The sequence below is a fragment of the Protomyctophum parallelum genome (assembly GCF_964188405.1).
Source record: "Protomyctophum parallelum genome assembly, chromosome: 4".
NCBI lineage: Eukaryota > Metazoa > Chordata > Actinopteri > Myctophiformes > Myctophidae > Protomyctophum > Protomyctophum parallelum.
The window spans coordinates 38,999,891-39,023,447 of NC_139700.1; the positions used below are offsets into that span (position 1 = coordinate 38,999,891).

Sequence of the window (23,557 nt, forward strand, 5' to 3'; positions counted from 1 at the left end):
TTAAAAACAAAAATAGCAAAAGTAGCAAGCTCAATGCGTGTTTCGAGCTTGCTGAGTGGTAAAAAGTTACTTAACAATCTTACATTTATTAGTACGCCTAAACATTAACAAAATACTCTATTTATTTTGGGCATCGATAGGCCTACACATTTTCATATCAAAAGCTCACCTACAAACTCATTAGATAAAAATGTACAGCATAGGCCTAAGTGAATTGGGTGATGACGATGTGGCATGTTAGTTATTACGGCGAGTTCTCCGGAATTCAGTCACAGTGCATCCAACTCAATGAACTCATAATCACAGTGGGCTGGGGGGGGGATTCACTAAGATGTTTACACCCCTAATTTGGGTGTAAAAGAATTTTCCAAATTTCCCATGTTAGTAGTCTGGATTAGAATAAGGAATTCTAATGACATACAGCAAGCTTTGGTCCCATGTAAATCTGCATCCAAGCAGACTTGAGAAAGAGCAGCCCTCCACCAAATGTACAGACAAAAAAAGATTACTGAATGTCGGAAGTTTGGAAAATTATTTTACACCCAAAATATAGACCAACAGCTTAGTGAATTGGGCCCATGCAGTGTCTGCAGTTTGAGAGCTGTGCTGCTATGATGTCTCTCCTATTCTCTGCTTCCAGTCTGGCAACTTATCCTGTCCTGTCAAAATAAAGACATAACAAGAACAAATTACATAAATGTCAATTGTGACTGAGGCGTTTTTTTCACGCCCATGCCGGACGAGGAGCGACAGACAGACTTGGGCCAGGCACTGTTGGATGCGTCTGGCCAGCCCGGATCCAACGAGCCGCCCCCTGTCCTGGTACGACTCAGATATTAGACTTGGGATCAATGCGATGTTATCCTCGTCAAAAAGATCTTCCTGTCAGAGCTGAGTCACTGCTAGTTGAGAGTTGCAGAAGGCCCCCACGGGAACAATTAAGCTGCAGAAGTGTCACACTTCTGCAGCTGAGCTCTATGACAATGACAGCCGTCACGGCTGTCATTGTCATAGAGCTCCTGTTACAGCCAATGACATGATAAAAGTCATCCGAAACGTGACTGTTATCAGGAGGTTGACATGCAGTTGAGCCAGACTGTGACAGAGGTGGATTTACTTGGAGCAGGGATGTGAGAGTCAGACAGTCTTGTTGTGTTGGTCCTTGATTAAGAAGGGGAGGTACTCAATGAGTGTGGCTGCAGCCGACTCATTAACTGATCTGAGGCCTGCGGGGACAGTTCAAGAAGCACAGCTGGACGGTTAAACGAGGAAATGAGGTGCATAATGCAACACTACAATATAACTTTCCCAGGAAATGTTGTCATGACTCCTATTATCCCTGGGCGATATGGACAATATCATTATATGAAATAGCCTACATATTATATTATATTATATTATATTATATTATATTATATTATATTATATTATATTATATTATATTATATTATATTAACCAGCTCCTAATTATACACTCTTTTTTTTAATATATTTTTTATCCCACGATTTTGTAACCCATTTTTCACCCCTGTGTCAATCATCTAATGTGATCCTGGGCTCTACACACCCTCCGCCAACCTGGGGAGAGCAACGGACTTAACTCATGCTTCCTTCATGCTTGAGTGTCCAAGTTGCTCCTTTACACCTGACAGGGGGGAGTTTCCCTGGTTGGACGTAGCGTGTGGAAGGAACACGTTATTCCAACCAGTTCCTTTCCCCTCCATCAGGCGCCCCGGCTGGCCAGGGGGAGGCAGTTTAGAGACCAGGATTACTGCATGTTTTTGTGAGGGTACCTACCCTAGGGGACACGGGGAGAACATGCCAACTCCACACAGAAAGGCCCTTTCGCCAACCCCGCCTTCGGGTATGGGCACTGATGACGTGGAGGAGGAAACACGCCGCCATTAATACCAATTAATTAACGCCTAATTATACACTCTTGATTCCCTGAAACTGTCTGGTCACCAGAGAGCAGAGCACTGAGTGATGTTTTACTTAAGTAAAAGTATCGATACTACAAAGTCTACAATGTAAAAATGTAGTAAACAAGTTAAAAGTAAAAGTCCAGAATCCAAAATGTACTTGAGTAAAAGTACAAAATATTGGTATCAAAATATACTTAAAGTACAAAAGTAAAAGCACTCATTAGTTTTCAAATGTGTAAAACTCTTTTGAAAATAACAAATCTACAAGTTCACAAGTGAGCTTGTTGATCGGTATAGATCTGGACTGATGATTTGATTTTTTTAAACTGATAATTCCATTTTCTATTATTATTATTGTTTGCATAAGATATCTTTGGGGCTTTATTTTGATAGTACAGTGGAAGAGTGACAGGAAACGCAGGGAGAGAGAAACGAGGAGTGACACGCAGCATGGTCGTCATGCTCGGGAATCGAACGAGCATGATGTGGTATGCATGCACTTAACCACTAGGCCAGGTGTTTTCAACTGATTGTGAACCAGGGAGGGACCACCACCCTGACTAAAGCCCGACTCACACCTTTCGATCTAGCATACAACATTGATGCATGCTAGATGTATACATCTATTTATACATCTTGCCCCAATGCATTTCCAATGGAAGTCACATGGTTTGACACAACATTTGTGTTGTACGGCTTTCGGCTGTGTTTCGACTGCCCCCCACCCCCTCATACAACACGAATGTTGTGTCAAACCATGTGACTCCCATTGGAAATGCATTGCGAGCTTGCATCAGCTAATCATATAACAAGCATACATCAATCTGTTGCGAAGGTGTGAGTCAGGCCTAAGAATCAACCAGGGGACCACTGTTGAATGGGGATATGGGCTAAGATTTATTGTTTTTGGTAACACTTGCTATATGCATTCCATGTCTATAATGCAGCTTTGTAAGTAATGTGTTTAATAAAACGAAATTAACTGCTAGAAGGTCCGACATTTACTTATTTAAGCAGTCACCGTCTCTGTGTCATGTTATTCTTTCTTAATTTTACAAAGTATAGAGATCGACTACTACACAATCAAATAAATCTGTATACAAGATAATTTCAGATTTCAGAGAGGGAGGGAAATACTAAATTAACTGTTAATTAAAACATTTCGCGGGGGCGAGTTGGTAAACGGGGGAGTCGTTTGGTATATTCTTCTGACTGACATAGTGAGCAGAGCGTTTTTTGAGTGATTGAGTGTTTTTTGAGAATTTCTCTTACTTTAAATATAGCCCTCTATATATTAAACTCATGTTTACCGATATACTGATTTGTAACATACGGATGAGACACACTCTATTACATGGGCACATTTCCTAATAATAAGGCCCTCCGGCACACTTCCCCTTCTCCTCCCCTTTCCGTGGAAGTGCTTGACCTCCTACTTCCCATGACTGCTGTCAACTACGTGTCATCAGGTCACCAGGTCATTGAGTGAAAGGTTTCTCAACTAGCTGGTCCGTCCATGATTACAGGTGGTCCGTGTCTGTCTCGAGTCTCGTGTCCTATATGTCATTTTCTGGCTCGAACCTTGCCCTATACAGGTATGCCAGCATGAAATTACTATTCATGTCACATACATATAGGTTACAAAAGATCTACTGTAAGCTGACTAAGCTCTGGGAATTCTGCCTGACAACTTCACTTCACGTTCCTACATTACTGAATGCATAGTCAGGGACCACATGCAATACCTCCACAGTCGGAGTGGACGGACAACCAGTCGAAAACCCCCTGCACTAGGCAAACGGCATATTGTTTGTATTTTCTGCTTTATTTCTCATAGAGACAGTGAGACAGAGACAACTACAAGGGAGAGCGAGAAAGAGAGAGAGAGAGAGAGAGAGAGAGAGAGAGAGAGTAGTAGTTATATGGTACGCACTATTACCAGGTGAGCCATAGGGGTGCCAATACACTATCGTCTGTGTCGGGTGGAAGCCTCACATCTCCAAAACCATTACTTTTCAGGATTTAAATAAAAATATAGCAAAAGCAACTGATCTACAAGCTCAATTAAACACGCCTCTTCTCACTGTGTTTCGAGTTTGTTGATCTGCTGCTTTTGATGCTTTTGTGTGGCGCTGTAGTGTGATCAAGTAGGGCCTTTATTTTATAAGGGGCACGGTGGCACAGTTGGTAGTGCTGTCGCCTCACAGCTAGAAGGTCCTGGGTTCGATTCCCGCTCGGGGCGCTATGGGTGCTGGCGGCGTGTTTCCTCCTCCGCGTCATCAGTGCCCATACCCGAGGCGGTGTTGGCGAAAGGGCCTTTCTGTGTGGAGTTTGCATGTTCTCCCCGTGTCCCCTAGGGTAGGTACCCTCACAAAAACATGCAGTAATCCTGGTCTCTAAACTGCCTCCCCCTGGCCAGCCGGGGCGCCTGATGGGGAGGAATGGAACTGGTTGGAATAACGTGTTCCTTCCACGCGCTATGTCCAACCAGGGAAACTCCCCCCTGTCGGGTGTAAAGGAGCAACTTGGACACTCAGGCATGAAGGAAGCATGAGTTCAAGTCCGTTGCTCTCCCCAGGTTGGCGGAGGGTGTGTAGAGCCCAGGATCACATTAGATAATTGACACAGGGGTGAAAAATGGGTTACAAAATCGTGGGATAAAAATTATAAAGAAAAAAAAAGTAGGGCCTTTATTTGACCAAGAAACCTACAAAAAGTGGAAGAGGTTTCTCCCCGGCAGCAACAATTATTCCAGGACCCCTGTCCTCAACTCCTCATGGTATAAAAACATAGATAGGAGAGAGATATACTGTACATAGGCTACAGTAGATGTGTCTTGGGGAGGGGAGGGGGGAGGAGGGGGGTGTACTCTCCCTTCTGTAGGTCAGGTCAGCTGTAGCTAGTGTTGTAATTGAGCTCACATGAGTTACCGCAACCAGCAACCCATTCCACCAACAATCAGCAGCAACACTAGTCTCGTGTCTAAACTCTCTCTCTCTCTCTCTCTCTCTCTCGCCCTCCCCATCTCTGTGTGTGCTCCTGAGAGTCACTGGGTCATTTCCAGGCATAGCATTCCTTCCTTCCATCCTGTGAATGTTGCTCTGTGGTCAGGCGGGTCTCTGTTCTTCTCCATCATCTCAGAAGACCATATAGCGTTCCATCGGGCTTCATCCTGAGCCTGTTGTAGCCTGGCCGACCCTGCTATGGCTCCGGTCAATGAAAGCAATGGACTGGACAACTTCACATTTGCAGTGAGTACACAAAATCTGGGTCGGGCGGTTATGAAAAGCTGCTTAGAGAAGTGTGGACATGTGATTTGTTGCACCTATACTGTGTAGGGCCTACACTGTAAACAAATCGTAGGATATGTGAAAAGGTATATTATGACCTATAGCGTAGGCCATAACAACAACTTTTTCACATATATATACAGCTAATTATCTGTACAAAGTTAAACTTTTTCTTAGTCTCACTTACTGTATATATGAAAATGAAGGAAGGATGAATACATTTAAGACTAACCAGTCCACAATATCACAATATCCTAAATGCAACACACACACACACACACACACACACACACACACACACACACACACACACACACACACACACACACACACACAACAATATCGTTGTTTGCTGTGACGTCATGGGAGGTTAATCATTTCTATCGAGCAGCCTTGTGTGATGGACATGAAAGAATGCAGTGTGTTTACATGCCTGATCGTCCACGCTCATAGGAACATTCCCCTGTTGTGTTTGAGTGACTCACTGAAAACAGAAGGTCCAACCACATCCAACAACACGAAAATAGCCAATCTACAAGCTCTACGTACACTCTTGCAAGATCTAGATTTAACCCAGAAAGTGTAAAAATGTATTTCTTTATTTTTACACTCACAGTTTATTCCAAAACGTTGGTGATTGCAGCAATGATGATGTTAAACCGATCTATCTACGATGTTGCCTAAGTAATAGGTTTCAAACTTTTATAGGCTATATGTTAGCGTTTTACTGTAGCTCCAATGCATAAACATATATACTGTACATTCACTTTAAAGTCTTATCTCAGGCACAACCTCTTTGCTCGTTCAGATGCGATAAGGGATTATTCACACGTTATGGTGTCTGCTGGAAGGTCAAGGCTGCTGGGATTGAAATAGGTGATAGTTTAGATTATCTGGTTAACATTTTGTCAAAGATTTGTTTGGGTGGTAACTTGTATCATGTGTTTTTCATTTTGATGTGTGCAACTGTACTACTGTAAATCCTGGTTATAATAACTGTACTACTGTAAATCCTGGTTATAATAACTGTACTACTGTAAATCCTGGTTATAATAACTGTACTACTGTAAATCCTGGTTATAATAACTGTACTACTGTAAATCCTGGTTATAATAACACGCACAAGCATCAATATTACAAACACCTCCAATCTTCACAGCAAATCCAATGTTGTGCTTGACAATAAAAAGTGACATCTCTGTCTCGACTCTTTCCACATTGCAGCTTGATGGACATTTTTGTGATCTACCAGAGAAGAAAGATGGACAGGAGTCTGACACTTCTGCCGAGGAACACAACAGAGACAAACTGGTTTATTGTGTGACAGACGTGCCCCCTTGGTACCTGTGCATCATCCTGGGCATTCAGGTAGACCCTTTTAACTGTGCAGTCCACCTGGTATCTTAGGGGCATACATGGGCAACTGGCGGCCCCGGGGGGCCACATGCGATCCCCACCTTCTCTTGATGTGGCCCTCAGGTTAATATCAGAATACTGATATAGTATTGATTTGCAGACATGACCCGCTTTATTACTTCAGTCTAAATTAGAAGCTTAATGAGTAGTATTAAAATGTTATTGTCTTTTTGATGTCCAATGTATTTGTATTTAGTTTATACAGTTAACATAACTATAATTACAGGCATTTGAAAGGCATTTGAAAAAAAAAAAAAAAAAACTTTTCAGGAATTGATTTTCTTTGCTATGACAGTAATATGCAATGTGGCCTTCTGGAGTGAGTGTGGAAATATAGTGGCCCTCTCCATCTTCAAAGTTGCCCACCCCTGTCTTAGGGCATTCAGGTAACAGTGACGAGTCCTTAGGTTGATACTGAGCCGTGCAGGGTTTCCATCCATGATTTGATTAACCAGGTAATAAATTGGATAACCACTACCCTGACTAGTGACTAATCAGGTTGCTGAGGGAGGATGTAAGGATGCAAATTGACTGGAAATGACCACAGCGTCACATGGGCGCATCAATTCACCCTTTCATTTACATTTGGTTTAAACAAAAAATAAATGGAGGAAGAAAAAAACAGTGAAATTGAGTCAGCTGAGATTGACGCGTAATTTCGTACTCATGACAGATCCCTTGTCATGTTATTTTTTTGAAGTTATGATAACCAAAAAAAACGTTTGAGAACCTCTGTACTAGTGTAATTAGTGTAGTGATTTGAGTAGTGTAGTGTAGTGTAATTAGGTCTGCAGACTGCAGATGGTCCATCAATTGGGAAAATATTTTAAATAAAATACCTACTGTACGATGCACAACCAATTATATCACGTCCTTAGCGGTCATTATTCATCTGAAATATGCTAGTGGTCCAGAGCTTTAACAGGTTGAGAACCACTGATCTAATTCCTATCTCACAGTTACCTTTATTCTGTCCAACATTAAACTCAACTGATTATATATCATGTACACTTCCCCTTTCACTACCTTTTTCTGAGGAATTTCTTCACCTCCAACTTCCCAGTAAATGACAACAGTGACGTGTCATCATAGGTCACCAGGTGATTTAGTGCAGAAGAAGAAAAATAATGTGAATCGCGATGGGACACATTCAGCCTGTAGATCGGCTATTTTTTCTACTTTTGTGTGACACTGTAGTATGAGAGCATTGACCAGTATATATGGAGATCCAGGTGATGATAGTCGAGCTCCACATATGTATCAACTGGTCAGATCAACATATGGAATGAATTCTGTACTGGCCAAAGTGGCCATAAATTGAGTGTCTTGAGTGTACAGGGTTTGATGAATATGGAGTGTGTCACGAGGTGTGACTGATGGACTGACTGACGGGAGATGCAGGTTTTCATAGTAAACTGCGACCTAGGGTCGCCATGAAATAAAAAAGTTCTAACAACATGTGTGTCCTCTCTCTCTGCAGCATTGCTTCACAGCATTCGGGGGTCTTATCGCCATCCCTCTCATCCTGTCCCAGGGATTGTGTCTGCAGCACGATGGACTGACACAGAGCCAACTCCTCAGCACCATCTTCTTTGTGTCTGGCATCTGCACACTGCTGCAGGTCACCTTTGGTATAAGGTGAGTCGCACGTGTGTGTGTCTGTCTGTCTGTGTGTGCACGTGCGTGCGTGCATGCATGCATGCATGCGTGCGTGGTTGCGTGTATGTGTGTGTGTGTGTGTGTGTGTTTGTGTGGTGGGGCTTGCCAAATATTCCAAATACATCCAAATCGATTTTGTGACAATAATATAATTTTAACTTTTCAAAATCTTTAGAAAATAGCAAAAACAGCAGATTTGCAAGCTCACTGCACGTCACCTCGTGTAGCATTGTCATCTTGTAGAGAGAGGAATTTTTTAAGTATAAAGCGGGGCTTTATACAACACTTATAGTTATACCATATTATCATAATATCATTTTATCAAAAATGCCAGATTATATCCAGTCTGTGTACATTGCATTCGGGGTGTTTGGATGATGAATATTTGGGTTTGTGTCGTCGTTTATGATCATGTACATCGTGGAATGTCCTCGTGTCATATTGATTCTACAGCCTTGTGTTCATATAACAACTGTACTTTATGATTAATGGAGCTGAACAGTACAATACAACGTGTAGCTTCCTAACCTCTGTGACACATTCCAGTTGCTCTGTTATAAGAGGATATGTCAGTGTGGCAGCATGCACAGGATGCATTTTAAGAGCTAAAGGAGAAAAAAAGCATGAAATTAATGAACCGTGTCGAGCACATATTTTTGTATTTAAACCATCAATGGAAACACTTTAAAAACCAAGACACAGCATGCAGTCTCAGGCGACATAATGTATACCATTCCCAGATATGATACCCCAAACTAAATATTAGTATTTTGGATCAATTCAAAATCATACAGTAATATTAATGCATTATTAATGCTGATTGCTTTAAAAATGTGTGCTAAATAAATAAATACAATTAATTTACATAAAATATAGTAGAGGGAATGGAACCATGCTGTGCTGTGCCCCTAAAACGGAAGTTGCATCAGTTATAGAAAAAAGTGGAGATCCGGGCACACTTAATAGTTAAAAAGGAGGAAAACTTTATTCAACCGACATGTTTCGACCTATACGGTCTTCAAGTTGCATCAGTTGTTTACAGCGACATCCAGACAGCAGGCACAAAAAGAATGTCAATTGTTTCCCGCCGATTGTGTTTTGTATAGCCTTGAACCTACACAGTTCTTCACAGCACTAAACTCACAAACAAACCATACATACCGACTGCACACACGGCCACCTGGCTCAATATTTGTGTCACATAAGGATTAGGGAAGGAATTTCCATCTTATTAAGGTTGGAATCTTAGCTGTTGCTTAATCCACATTCCCCTGCTTCAGCGCCTCATGTCTCTCTCCAAAAAAGCTGGCGGTCAACTGTGAGGAACAGCAATGCATCGTTTTAGAGACCACGCACAGACAAACACACCCTCTGAAATGTTTTTACTTTAATTCAAACCTAATTCACTTTGACGGGTAATTAACTTTACAATACAAAGGCCCATTTACCCGCGCCTGTGGTACAGCATACAGTATGCTACCAACCTTTCTGTTTCGTTCCTGTCCAAGTCTCCATGCAGTACTAGTTGTTTCACTGTTAAATTTAGGTTTGATCGGGTCACCGAAGGCCATGTTTTCTTTTCTTTCTTTTCTTTTTTTTTACAGTCTGCTGTAGATGGTAGAGTGGGCAGAACCGTGCGGTCAGACACAGAGAACACCATTTACACTCCACTTATCCTACAGCAGTTGATTAGAGAGTCATGATCTCGCTGGTTTCCTCACAAGACTCAAATCAACCCCTTTATCAATCATTAGGAGAGAGGGGAAGAGAGAGAGGGAGAGAGAGAAAGAGGGGGAGGAGGCATGCACGAGACTTAGAAAATAAAGTACAGGAGTGACGGTTGCTTTACTGGGTGGAGTTGCACTTTGACTTTGTCTCTAATGGACTCACATCCATAAGGCCCTACAGGGGGTGATGAAAACAGCGTAGCACATTCAGCACAGTCTGAACTACCAGCCATGGAGACCTATCGACTCCTTTAACCCCATTAATGGACTGTTCACTCTACTTCATGTATCTGATTCTGAACTATATACTCCCTCTGTGCACCTGTAACTTATGTTATGTACCTGGCCTAGGGGGTGCCAAGATACACAACAAAAAACAGGGGAGACGCAGTTGACCAAAGAAATATAATTTATTAACTAAACAAAAATAAGTAAATGTAAGGAATAAATCATGATTGAACAGATGAAGTGTGGAGATCAGTAGTCAGTGGTGTAGTGTGTGTATGCATGAGTGAGATGTATGTGTGTGCGTGTTGTAAGTATTAACAGAAATGTTGAGAAGTGTGCATGGTGGAGTGCAGGAGGCAAATGAAAGGAACAGATCTGGGGAAGGACTGGGGAAGCAGGCATTTATAGGGCGTCGACACCCGGGCCCAGGTGCGAGCCACTTAGGCTGATCATCATGTCTAGCTCTGCTCCCCAATCCTATTGGATACAAAGAACAGAGGTTACTATAGGGCAAACAGTAAACACAACATATACCTAAACCAGACAACCTAAGAGTAATATCATACTATAATTCTAACAATGTCTGTCTGCGTGTGTGTGTCTGTCTGTGTGTCAGAAACACTGCCGTAGCTCCTTACTGCCTGTACCAATCACTCCCACTTTTCACACAGGCATTGACCATATGAATATGGAGGGCGTAATGAAGCCCTTTTTTCGATTTGACACATTAATGATTATTAATGAATGTATTAGTCAATTACAAACGCACCCGGGCGCAGTACCCCCCACGGGGGCAAATATCTCACAACGGGTAAGGGCTAGTACACATAACACACAATATAGGGAACCGTCACACTTAATCCTCATATCTCCTTTATGTCCGCAGACTGCCCATTCTTCAAGGAGGTACGTTCACGTTGCTGGCTCCCTCCATGGCAATGCTGTCCATGCCAGAGTGGACGTGTCCCGCCTGGACCCAGAATGCCAGTCTGGTCAACACCTCCTCCACAGAGTTCATCGACGTGTGGCAGAGTCGAATGAGAGCGGTGAGTAAGCTGGGACTCAGAGTGCTCATTTTCAGCCACATACAGTATAGCCGATCTACAAGCTCATAATATGTCTCGCGATGTGACGTGTTGTGTGAGCTTGTAGATCGGCTATTTTTGGCGAAGAGATTTCGTGTAGGCCTACAAAATGTACAGTATATATTAGGGCCGGGACTAATTGCGATTAATTTAGATTAATTAACTACAGAAAAATTAATCGCGATTAACTACAGATAAATTAATCGCACCTTTTTTTTCACCGCAGAACGTTTCTCACTGGGCGCTTTTCTATAGTACTGAAAACTGTAAATAATAAAAAGTCACCCCATTTTGTGTTGCCTAGAACTGGAGGTCTGACAAAAAACAGTAACAATATGAAGTAAGTACAGCTTTGTGATGTCACTGAGATGTACTTGTTACTGTTACTATTTTTTTTTCAGACCTCCAGTTCTAGGCAACACAGAATGGGGTGACTTTTATTATTATTTCCACAACAGGTATATTAATGACAGTAAAATATTGAAAATGAGTGGTATCCTGTAGTCACTATTCATTGATTCACTGGGATACCAAAAAACATTTAAAAAAAAGGTTTCTCGCTGTTCTCGGGTTGAATATTGATATGCGATTAAAATGCGATTAATCTAGATTAATTAATCGCAAAGCCTCTGATTAATTAGATTAACTTTTTTAATCGAGTCCCAGCTCTAGTATATATTAGACAAGGCTATACTAAAACCTGGGAGCTGACAAGTACAACTAGTCTAGTCTTATACTGGCCACTGAGCAGCTCCACTGGACAGTTGGGTGTTCAGTGCTTTGCGCAAGGGCACTTCAGTGTTGTTGGAGGAGGGGTGAGTGTACAGGGAATCGAACTGGGAACCTTCCGGAAAAAAGCGCGCTCATCTAACCTTTAGGCTACCGCTGCCTGTAACGCTGCATCATCACACCATATGCTGACTCAGATACAAATTCTGATATATATATTTTTTACCGATTTATCCATCGCTTAAAAGAAAGACTTTCTCCGTTCCGCATAATAAAATAATGATTACAGTGATGCAGATTTAGCACAGAAACAACTTTGATTACAAAGGATTGAATTAATGATTATGCAATAATGTCGTCTCTGATTACAGGTGCAGGGTTCCATCATGGTGGGTTCCATCTTCCAAGTTGTGGTGGGTTTCTCGGGTCTCATCGGTGTCTTCATGCGCTTCATCGGGCCTCTCACCATCGCGCCCACCATCTCGCTCATCGGACTGTCTCTGTTTGACTCTGCTGGCATCAAAGCTGGCAATCACTGGGGCATCTCTGCCATGTGAGTATATATTTATACCATATTACCATGCCAGTTTCATTAAGACATCAAAAGGATGGTTAAGTATTAGGGTTGTAAAGCCAATTCATTTGTTTTCTCTCTCTGCCCACTTGGCTTTGGGTAGAATAATCCTGTACTATTAGAAATTGATCATGTAAAACAGTTCTCAAAGTGGGGCCCAGGATCCCTCGGGTCCTTGGAGGTGTTCCAGTGGGTCCCCAGCAAAATCATTTTAACTTCTTTATCCATGCTTTATACATTGGCTAGCTTGTACATCTGCTTTTTTATTTCACAAATTGTATCTTTTTGTATCTAATTTAGATTAAAACATAAATAAATAGATAAAAAACTACATAAATCTACCCTTCTGGGGGTTCCTGGCTGCCACAAACTCTTTTCAAATGGGGTGTGGTCTTTGCGGCCAAATACTTCAATTTGGGGGTCCTTGAAATGAAAAAGTTTGCAAACTACTGATGGAAAATATTATTTTTGTATGTTGCAATCTTGCCAATCTATCATCTTTAATGTCAATCTTCTCTCCGGCCCACACATGCAGGACCACATCACTGATCATCCTGTTCTCTCAGTACCTCCGTCACATAGCGCTGCCTTTCCCCACATACAGCAAGGACAAGAAGCTGCACATGTCTCGGCTCTACGTCTTTCAGATTCTCCCAGTGAGTAGGAAATCCATTCCTGAGGTCGATACAGATCAACTTGGACAGCATCTGGGGTTTAATTATAGTATGTGGACATCAAGGTTCCAAATACAAAATCACACCCGTGTGAACTGAGTGGTGCAACTCCCCCCCCCCCCTCCTCTCTCTCTCTCTCTCTCTCTCTCTCATTAGCAGGCAACAGTGCAACACTATCTCTCTCTCTGTTTCTGGCACAACAGCGCCCCTACTGGTACTAATAGTCATACTGGTGCTCACAGTCACATAGGTGCATGGGTTAACGTCACATAGGCGGACACGGACATTGCTGTTCCTGCACCACTCAAAAACAGAGAAATATGATTTTCTCTTACTTTCACCTATAATGACACAGCAATGCCAGAGGGAAAGTAGTTAAGACTTCAGCTCTCACACGGTAGTGCTCTGGCTCCTCCTGCAGGTGCTGCTGGGTATCACAGTGTCATGGCTCGTTTGCTACATCCTAACAGTCTATGATGCGCTGCCCTCCAGCCCTGAGCAGTATGGCTTCCTGGCCCGCACTGATCTGCAGGGAGACATCCTGGAACGCGCCCCCTGGTTCAGGTTCCCTTATCCAGGTAAGAGGATGCTGCCCAGTCAGGGGGTCACCAATATGTCCGTACACGGACACATGTGTAAGTAAGCAAAGTTACCATGTTTACCCATGGTAACTGGACTAAGCTCAATAACTTGTTTACAGCCAGGCCCTGCTCATAGAACATTTCATGGTAGGGGTCCAATGCCTTGCTCAAGGGCACTTCAACGGTGGTAATTTTAACGTGCCGGTCCGGGGATACGAACTAGCGACCTTCCGATATCAAGACCGCTCCGCAGATGTTCGGTCAACACTGCCCCCGTGTCAGTGGCAAAGACTTGACCTTTTTTGGACACCATTATAATGTTTGTATTTTGATCATAAGACCCAATTACTGAATGTCAGTGTGGAGTTGGCCGACCAGCCAAGGCTCCAAAAAGACAGAAGAGTCCAAGAATGCCCTTTTAGGGTTTTTATTCACCTTTCCAGTCCCGTGCAGATTATGGTACAGTGCGGCCTCTGCAAAGACAATGACGAAAAACAAGATCTGGCCAAAATAACAGATGTACAAACAAACACACTTTTAAGACAACACTACTGAACAACACCGAAAACAAGGAGAAGCTACAGTAACAGGCCATACCCTTACTTTCTAAAGGGCCCTGGCAGCTCTCACTTAGGCTGTTACCTGTGTGTCAACCAAGGTCTAACTCCCACACATCAGCTGCAGGCTCCCTTTTATAGGAGTGAGACATACCAAACCATATCACAGCAAATTGGCAATTCAATTAACTCACCATAAGCATACGAAGACCAATGAGTTAACACACCTTACTGAAGGTTTTAACATTAACTTAAACATGAAATTCCGGACGTCCATTCATACACAAACTATAGTTTTGTTTTAAATAAGATTGCTCTCGAACACCCCTCCTCCTCTGCAGCACTTGGCACCTTCCCAATCAACAGGAATGCCACTGCAGAGGGGAGGTGTACGTGACTCACAATCACTTCAACTTCAAATCAATAAATACATTTAAAACAATTAGTATACTTCAGCAATGCATTTCAGTTACAGTATCAATAAATATAACATACACTTTACAACTTGACCCGCCACTTCCAAGCTGGCTGATTGATAATTAATTGGAAGCAGGTGTAGTAAAGTTTATGCAATGTCCCCAATCATTGTCTGTGTACAGGGCGCGGGCTGCCCCGTGACAGTCAGTCTCCAGGTTTTCTTCAGAATATGTATGACAGTTATTTATGATGACACTAATGCATATTAGGAGTCCAACTAGTACTAGTGGCTATCAAATGTTTTATTTTCAAGGACCCCTTTAACTCTGAGAGTGTACAAATGGAACCATATGGACCCGTAAGTGTCAATTTGATTCCATTTGAACACATTGTTCCATTGTTACAGACCTGCTATGGTCATTATTATTGTCCGGTCATTTTATATGTCCGTGATAAAAATTGAATTCTGACAAAAATCTCTATCACAAGCCAAAATGCCGATGACCCCTGTGCCCTGCAGTAGCAAGTATGAGTCACAAGGTATATAAGTCAAAGTCGCCTAGTCACATTTTTACTTGAGTACAGTAATGGAGTAAACTCTTCAAAAGCACATGCTTTTAAAAATACTATGTAGGCCTATATATTACAAAGTACATTTTCTTCTTCACATTGCTGTTTAGTGCGTTTTGTGTATATCATGTCATTTATTGATGCAGCAACAGTGGCCTCTGTTTCAGTGTACTAATTAAACATTCCAGGAAGAGAAAGGCTGTAGTTTCTATGAGCTTGGAATCTGGAATTTGATAATGTCATTGATAGGTTTATGAACTGTCCACATCCCACCTCTGAGACAAAGCGTTTGTTGACAAGCAATTGTGCCATCTTAAAACGAGCAGTGCACTATTAAGGAGAGGACCAATTTTATGAAGATAAGGTTGAAAATGGGTGAAGTGTTCCTGTGTATGCACTATGCAGTGACACTTGTATGTTTGAAATCCAACCTCAGGTCAGTGGGGCGTTCCAACTGTGAGCTTGGCGGGGGTGGTGGGCATCCTGGCCGGCGTGATTTCCTCCATGATAGAGTCCGTGGGGGACTACCACGCCTGTGCTAGGCTGTCTGGCGCGCCACCTCCCCCTAAACATGCCATCAACAGGGGGATCGGCATCGAGGGACTGGGCTGCCTGCTGGCTGGGGCCTGGGGCACAGGAAACGGAACGACCTCATACAGCGAGAATGTTGGAGCGCTGGGTGTCACTAAGGTGAGCACACTGTAATATCTATCCTTCCATCCATTGGGGTTGCAGAGGCAACAATAGAGTAGTAGCCATTGTAAAGATATGTGTAATACCAATTATAAGGCTCTGTTCCATTTCCTATGTAGCACAGTAGCTCTCAAACCTTTTAATTTCAAGGACCTCCATAACTCTGAGAGTGCATGTGCATGTGCATTGATGCAGGTGCATTTGGTCTCTCTCAGAGTTACACACCTGTAGGCGTAAGGGGCCATTTGGAATCCCCTCAATGAACCATGAGGGTAGCTAGACCACACGACACTTTGGCGTAGCAGTGTTTCCAGTGAGCATTAGGCCTACATGCACAATATCAGAATGCCTCTGTTTGATCGGAATGGAACAGCCTTAATTAGTTTTCACCATATTCACAGCAGCTATGTCTTAATGTCTTCATTTAACTCTGAGAGTGTACAAATAGATACATTAGCATTGAGGAGTTTACTGTAGGAAGTGATTTAGTTAGGGCGCCTGAACCGTCATCACATTTGGGCACATTTGGGTTAGGGTTAGTGTGTAGTGTATTTTGTGCAAAACGAATGCTTTGAGTGTATTCGGAATGATGAAAAACCCCTAGTTTGACACAAATTGTTTGCCTATAGACCGATTCACAGAGGGGTGCCCTGGGCGCGGCCATTACTGAGGTGTAATACATGGAGCAGGTGCTCTGTAGACCAGGTGTAGCTAATCAGTGCTGCTGCACTTAATGGTACACCTCAGTAATGGCCGCACCCAGGAAACCCTCTGTGAATCGGTCTATAGGTTGTTAATGGTGGCCATATGGATTTGGCCGCTGTGGCGCCCCCGAAGGTCGCCGTTTCCGGCGTCCTATAGCTAAATCATTAGACTAGAGCATGCGCTTACAGTATCCTTACAGTATCTCTTCCTAAGCTTCTTCCGCTAAGCATACCTATTGCATACATAATTCAGAGGAAGTGTGCGAGTCATTAAAACGTATAATGTCACAGACCTGCAAATTTACCGTCATTAGGGCCTGCTTCAAAATGACCATGGGACCGGGTGTGAAAATATGTTTTGGCTCAAATTCAATTAAATGAATTGTCTGTATGTCAGAATTGAGAATTACATTCTTAAGGTTGTGATATTGTAAATGTTTTTGTACTGTAATAATTTCAAGTGAACTGAATTACTGTGAAATTACATTTTGGCGGGGGACGCCAACCAAAATCCCCAGCCAGAATCCCCTCAAGGGCTCCATATTCCAAAGACCCCACTTTGAGAACCACTTTTGTTAAATTGCCACCACATGCACACTCCACAAAAATCCACAGTATAACTAAGAAAAACTTCTAGTTTGGGATGTCCCGATCACGCTCCTGATCCGATTCCATTCATTTTAAAATGACGTGATCGACACCGATTTCTGATCATGTGATCGTATCGGGATATATCCAGTCTAATATCATTATATGGATATAATATTGATACTAGGGTTGTCCCGATCGAGTTTCTTTGCTACCGATCCGATTCCGATCATTTGAAAATGGCGTGATTGTTACGAGTGAGTACGGATGAGTACCCAAATGCCGGCGACAGTAGGCAGAGCAATGTAACTTAGAAGGATTTATTAAACAAACTGAGGTTCTTCCATAAACAGGGCAAAGAAGGCAGGACAAAAACACAGAAACCATACAGGAACTCACACCACAGGGAACTACGAACCAACAAGAACATAATGCAAACACAGGACTTAAATACACACAGGATAACAGGGCACAGGTGGAACCAAAATACAATCAACATTAGGATAGGCTGGGGGACTAAAAGGACACAGGTGGAAACACTGACAAATTACAAGGCAGGATAGACAAGGTAACTAACAGTACGGTAACTAGGAAGACAGGAACACTAGGCACAATACTACAAAATAAGAAACACAAAACCAAGGCAACAACAGTGTAACAGAAAACCAAAACCAACGAGAAACAGTCAGGAACACATGAGCAAATACATGACATGATACTATACAATGATACTGACAATATACTGACCATGATATTGACATGATGACCATGATACTGACATGATATTGACAAGATACTCAAAGTTCACGGTCCGAGGAGCGGACCGTGTCGCGGGCGTGTGCACGAAACGAGCATGCGCGCAACAAATTAACGGGAAAACTCTCACGTAAATACGCTTGCGTTGTCCCACCGCAACTTCTCCGAGCAAAAACGCAGGTCTCATTGAAAATGAACTATAGGCGCATTTTAACGCTCCCCGTTTGCAAGGCCCTTTAAGGGACCAAAGCTTGCTGTATGTCATTAGAATGTCTAGTCTAGACTACTAACATGGGAAGTTTGGAAAATTACTCCACAAACAGCTTGGTGAATCGGCCCATTGTGATTGTCTGCCTGCAGGTTGGCAGTCGCATGGTGATAGTAGCCAGTGGAGTGTTGATGGTTCTCATGGGTGTGTTTGGTAAGGCCGGGGCCTTCTTCACCACCATCCCTTCACCCGTCATAGGAGGCATGTTCATGGTCATGTTTGGGGTCATTTCTGCTGCTGGAGTTGCAAATCTGCAGGTGAATAATGCAACTTCTGAAATGAAATTTATCACATAACAACAATGCTCCAAATGTTTAAACTAAGATTTGATGCTGTCGGGCAGAAACCTTGTAAAACAATTTGTGAAAATAGCAGATCTACAAGTTCACAACACGTAGATCGGCTATCCTTTCATGTGACACTCTTGTACGACAAGTAGGGCTTTAATCTTAAAAAAAATTAAGGAAAAAACTGAAAAAGTCCAAATATGGAAATAAGAGGTTTTTGAGGTTTTTGCACAACAGCAATGATATCATTGTGTTCACATGATTGACAAGCCTCCTTTGTTTTCATGTAATTGTTCAGTATGCAGACATGAACTCTTCTAGAAACATATTCATCTTTGGATTCGCCATGTTCTCTGGCCTGGTCATCCCAAACTGGATAATAAAGAACCCCAACGCCATCGCTACAGGTACCTGAGTCTAATGGTTCCATAAGCAGATTACTGTAGCCAGGATTCATGATGGACATTACACCTTGTTTTCATAAACTACACACAAAGATCCATCTCAAGCTAGTTTCAAGCCTCAAGCTGATTTTCATACCCTGATGAAATAATTGGAATCCAATCACTCTATCACAAGTTAACGCTCCATATTTTACTGAGTGCAGTTTTTGGTCCCTGTAAATTTTGCTTGATAATAGACAAAAATGAGGTGTGGTAGAACTGGAACAGGTGTAAATGTTGGTATTGTTCTATACAATGGTTATGGTAGAACTGGACCAGATATAAATGTTGGTATTGTTCTATACAATGGTTATGGTAGAACTGGACCAGATATAAATGTTGGTATTGTTCTATACAATGGTTATGGTAGAACTGGACCAGATATAAATGTTGGTATTGCTCTATACAATGTGTAGGTGTGGTAGAACTGGACCAGATGCTGCAGGTCCTTCTGACCACCAGTATGTTTGTAGGAGGTATATTTGGCTTCATACTGGACAACACCATACCAGGTATTCAAACACACACACACACACACACACACACACACACACACACACACACACACACACACACACACACACACACACACACACACACACACACACACACACCCTCACACACACACACACTCACACACACACACACACACACACACACACACACACACACACACACACACACACACACACACACACACACACACACACACACACACACACACACACACACACACACACACACACGCGCGCACGCACACACGCACTGCCAGATTACAAAAGGATTCCTCAGCCCAAGAACTGAATGCATGTCTGTGCGTTGTAAACAAGTATGTTTCTGGTGACAAGTAAACTCAAACCACAAGGCCAGGCCATATATTTACGATGGATTCCCTTCATTTCAGTACGGTATGTGAACATATAGCTCATGTTCACATACCGTACTGAAATGAAGGGAATCCATCGTAAATATAATGAAGCTATAATGAAACGCAATATTCCATTCCACAACACATCAATTATGATTATCAACACAGGAGACATGCTGTGTTTTTACAGTGACGTTCTTGTGCCCCCAACAGGATCAAAGCGCGAGCGAGGCATCGTGGCCTGGAACAAGGCTCACGAGGAAGACTCCAGCAACACCCTGGAGAGCGGAGAGGTGTACGGCCTTCCCTGGGGCCTCGGCGCTCTGCTGGCCTCGTCTCCCTGGCTCCGCTACGTACCGTTCTGCCCTCCTTTTGTCCCCAGCTCCTCGGACGGATCGGACACTGCTGCTCTGGAGCCCCGGGGGCAGCCGCCCGGGAGCTCAGAGCAACCACAGAGCGTCAGCACGGTGGCTCTGTGAGCTCTGTTTGCTGACAGATGGATCCACAATGAATCACACCCACCACAGGCAGCTCATATACAGTATACCTTAGCTGAATTATGTAACTTTTTTTAATGAATAAAATAATATTTTTGTCCAATCTGTATGGTAAGAGTATGTTCTGGCGGCGGTGGTTCAGGGGTAGAGTGGCTGGATGGGAACAGCAAGGTTGCCAGTTCGAACCCAGGCTCCAGAGTTAGTGTCGAAGACACTGAACCCCTAATTGCTCCTGAGACATTATATCCTGTGTCTAGATTGGACACAACATTTGAGAGCGTGCTGCGTGTTTCTGGTTGAGCAGGCAGGCTCTATAATTAGCTCAGTGGTAAAAATGTGTGCAGGTGACCCTGGTTCAGATCTGGGGTATAACAGGAAAGTTAGGGTACATAAATGCTTGTAAATGAATGCCCTACTTGATCACACTATAGCGTCACACAAAAGCATCAAAAGTAGAAGATCCACAAGCTCGGAGCGTTGTGCGAAGCGACACATTTTGAGCTTGTAGATCTACTTCTTTTGATACTTTTGAATATGAATCCTGAAAAGTATCCGAGGCCCATGTCATTTTTAACAGAATAGTGGAGCCCACAGCAGGTGGGCCTAGTAGCCCACCCTGCACAGTCTTTGTCACTGGTATTTTGTATTTTATATTGATACAATTTGGGGGCTATGTGTATGTTCTTTGGGTAGAGTCTTGGCCATCCTTCATACGCTATAATGAAACTGATAATTACAGATAGAATTGGAGGTGACAGCATGATGGTTTCTTAACATTGCTGGCGATGGTGAGAACAAATCTCTACCCTACCGAGTGGAAGTACATCGGCCATGTTGGTGAAAGGCTTCCATTATTGGACATTTTTTTCATAAAAACAGTCTCAAGACTCAAATACACACTATGTACATTTAAAAACCATAATCCATATTTCCATAATTCCAGTCCATAATTGAGCATCAATATATCCGGAAATGGATAGTCGATCTACAAGGACAGTAGATAGCTTTCACCACATGACACCACTGTGCTATAAAATAGCACATAAGGGGTTAAAGTAACTGTTATGATGTTGGCACCAGGGGGGCAGTCAGCCAGATATTTCTTGAAGCCTCATTTGAAATCGGTAGTTCATATAATGGCCTGTTGTGGCGCTGGACTGGACCCAAAAAGCCCCATAGCTCCATAGAGGCCCATGTATTTTGGCCCAACTTCACCTAGACTATTACCTTAATAAACATGGTCATGAATACTTTCTTCTTCCAGTCACTAGTTTAAAGTCTCATTTCTAATGTCATAATATTCTTTTTGGAAAAGTATGGTCCCATTAATTAAAAAAATGACCATAAAGAAAAAAAAACATCGCGTATGTTCTGAGGGGCGTGGCTACCGTTACAGTCTATGATCGGGATTCCCCTCCCACTCGAGTCAAAATAAAAACCAACGGAGAAGAAGGGGGGAAGTCCCGCCTCGTTGTCTGGGCAGCCAATGGCCAGCTGGTCCAAAACGGAGCCAGCCAATGGCAAGCTGGTACCAAACGGATCTAGAAAGATGGCGATTTACAGTGCAGGAATAACAGGCTTCATTTTACGTCCATGTTAGACCCGGCGAACGCTTTGTCCATATTTTTTACAGTCTATGGTTGGCACACATAGAACTGGTCTTATTTGGGGAACATTTTATTGATGTATGATTGGTATGGTTGATTTTTTTGTTTGTTTTCTAATTGCTGAACATACTGAAATGCATAATTGTGTAAAGATTTTTTGTACATGATTCGATTTTACAGACACAAATACATAATGCATCGTTTTGAATGCCAAGCGCAAACACTGATTCCAGAGACAGTATGGATTGTGCTTCATTTCTTATCAGACAATCATTAAAAATAATCTTAATTTAAATAAATCAAAGTTTACTGCTGTATTATTACTTACTTTGTCATACTCATTTGTTTCCACTATTACAGAAATGGTTTTCCATATAAATGCATTGTTTAAAGTCATGCTGTGTAATTTTCCTTTTAGTAGTGTTTTTGTCACCACTCGTGACTTGTGATTACAGAATTTGTCTATACGGAAGTACTGCTCAAAAAGGAATGCTGCAGAGTCCTAGCCTTAGAGTATACAGTATATGATATATTAATATATATACTCAAGGTCCTAGCAGATAAGGATATTTTGGACCACAACGACCTCATCCGGGACAACGCTCCACAGGTCCGAGATTCTTCTGGGTCCCAAACTCTTCCAATCTTCCACCGTAGTCTGAAGAGTGAAGAAAGACTCACCTCTTCAGACTCCACTTTAGCCCGTAGTACTTGCCGTAGAACTCGACGACCTTGCAGGCTTATGCAAAGGCTAAAATCTTCATTTAGATAGCATGAGTAGTATGTAAGGACACTATTATTCCCCAGAGACCCCGAGGTCCGATTTCGGCATTCTCAGGACACTCCCTAGGGACGAGGGGGGCGGGGCCTAACCCTTTTTTTCCGATGACGTCATTATATTGATTTTGGTATTGGCACTTCCGGTATCTATTGATCTCATCATATTGATCCTGTTTGGGGGCACTTTGCCAGTTTGGCAATCAGTGGTCATTAATTCAAACTAATTCGCCGTCAAGATTATCTAGTATATACGTTTATTCATTAACCAGTGGTAGTGTGTACAAGCCAGTGAAACTAATTCTCGCCTCGTCTGGGGCAGTAGGTTCTGTACAGGCTGTGTGGCTGTGTGTGTGTGAGTATTGATTTTGCATGCTTGGATCAATAGTTCGTATATGGGTCGTGACAGGGACATGCTTTTGCTGTGTGTGGTGTGTGTGTGTGTCTCTGCGTCAATAGCTTTTTCATTAGCGCCGATCTAATTTCTAATCACCCACGTCAACATATGGTACTCTATTCTTGTGCTTAGGATACAGTGGGGTTTGAATGGTCATTATATTGGCTCCACCTCACAGACTAGTGATGTTCCTCATATCTATTGTTGGGAGTTAAGCTGTGTGTGGTGTGGTGTGTGAGT

The 23,557-nt window shown here is 42.6% G+C and overlaps 1 protein-coding gene across 1 annotated transcript; it reads left to right on the plus strand.

Moving 5' to 3' along the window:
- Positions 1-732: 732 nt before the first annotated feature.
- slc23a4 (solute carrier family 23 member 4) lies at positions 733-20,518 on the plus strand (the record flags this gene model as incomplete). The annotated part of the gene is made up of 12 exons (XM_083762800.1): positions 733-822; positions 6,440-6,583; positions 8,112-8,269; positions 11,132-11,291; positions 12,431-12,612; positions 13,169-13,289; positions 13,729-13,885; positions 15,869-16,122; positions 18,534-18,698; positions 19,027-19,135; positions 19,588-19,683; positions 20,253-20,518. The coding sequence occupies 12 exons, from the start codon at positions 733-735 to the stop codon at positions 20,516-20,518; spliced, it is 1,902 nt and encodes a 633-aa protein (XP_083618926.1).
- Between the last annotated feature and the right edge of the window lie 3,039 nt (positions 20,519-23,557).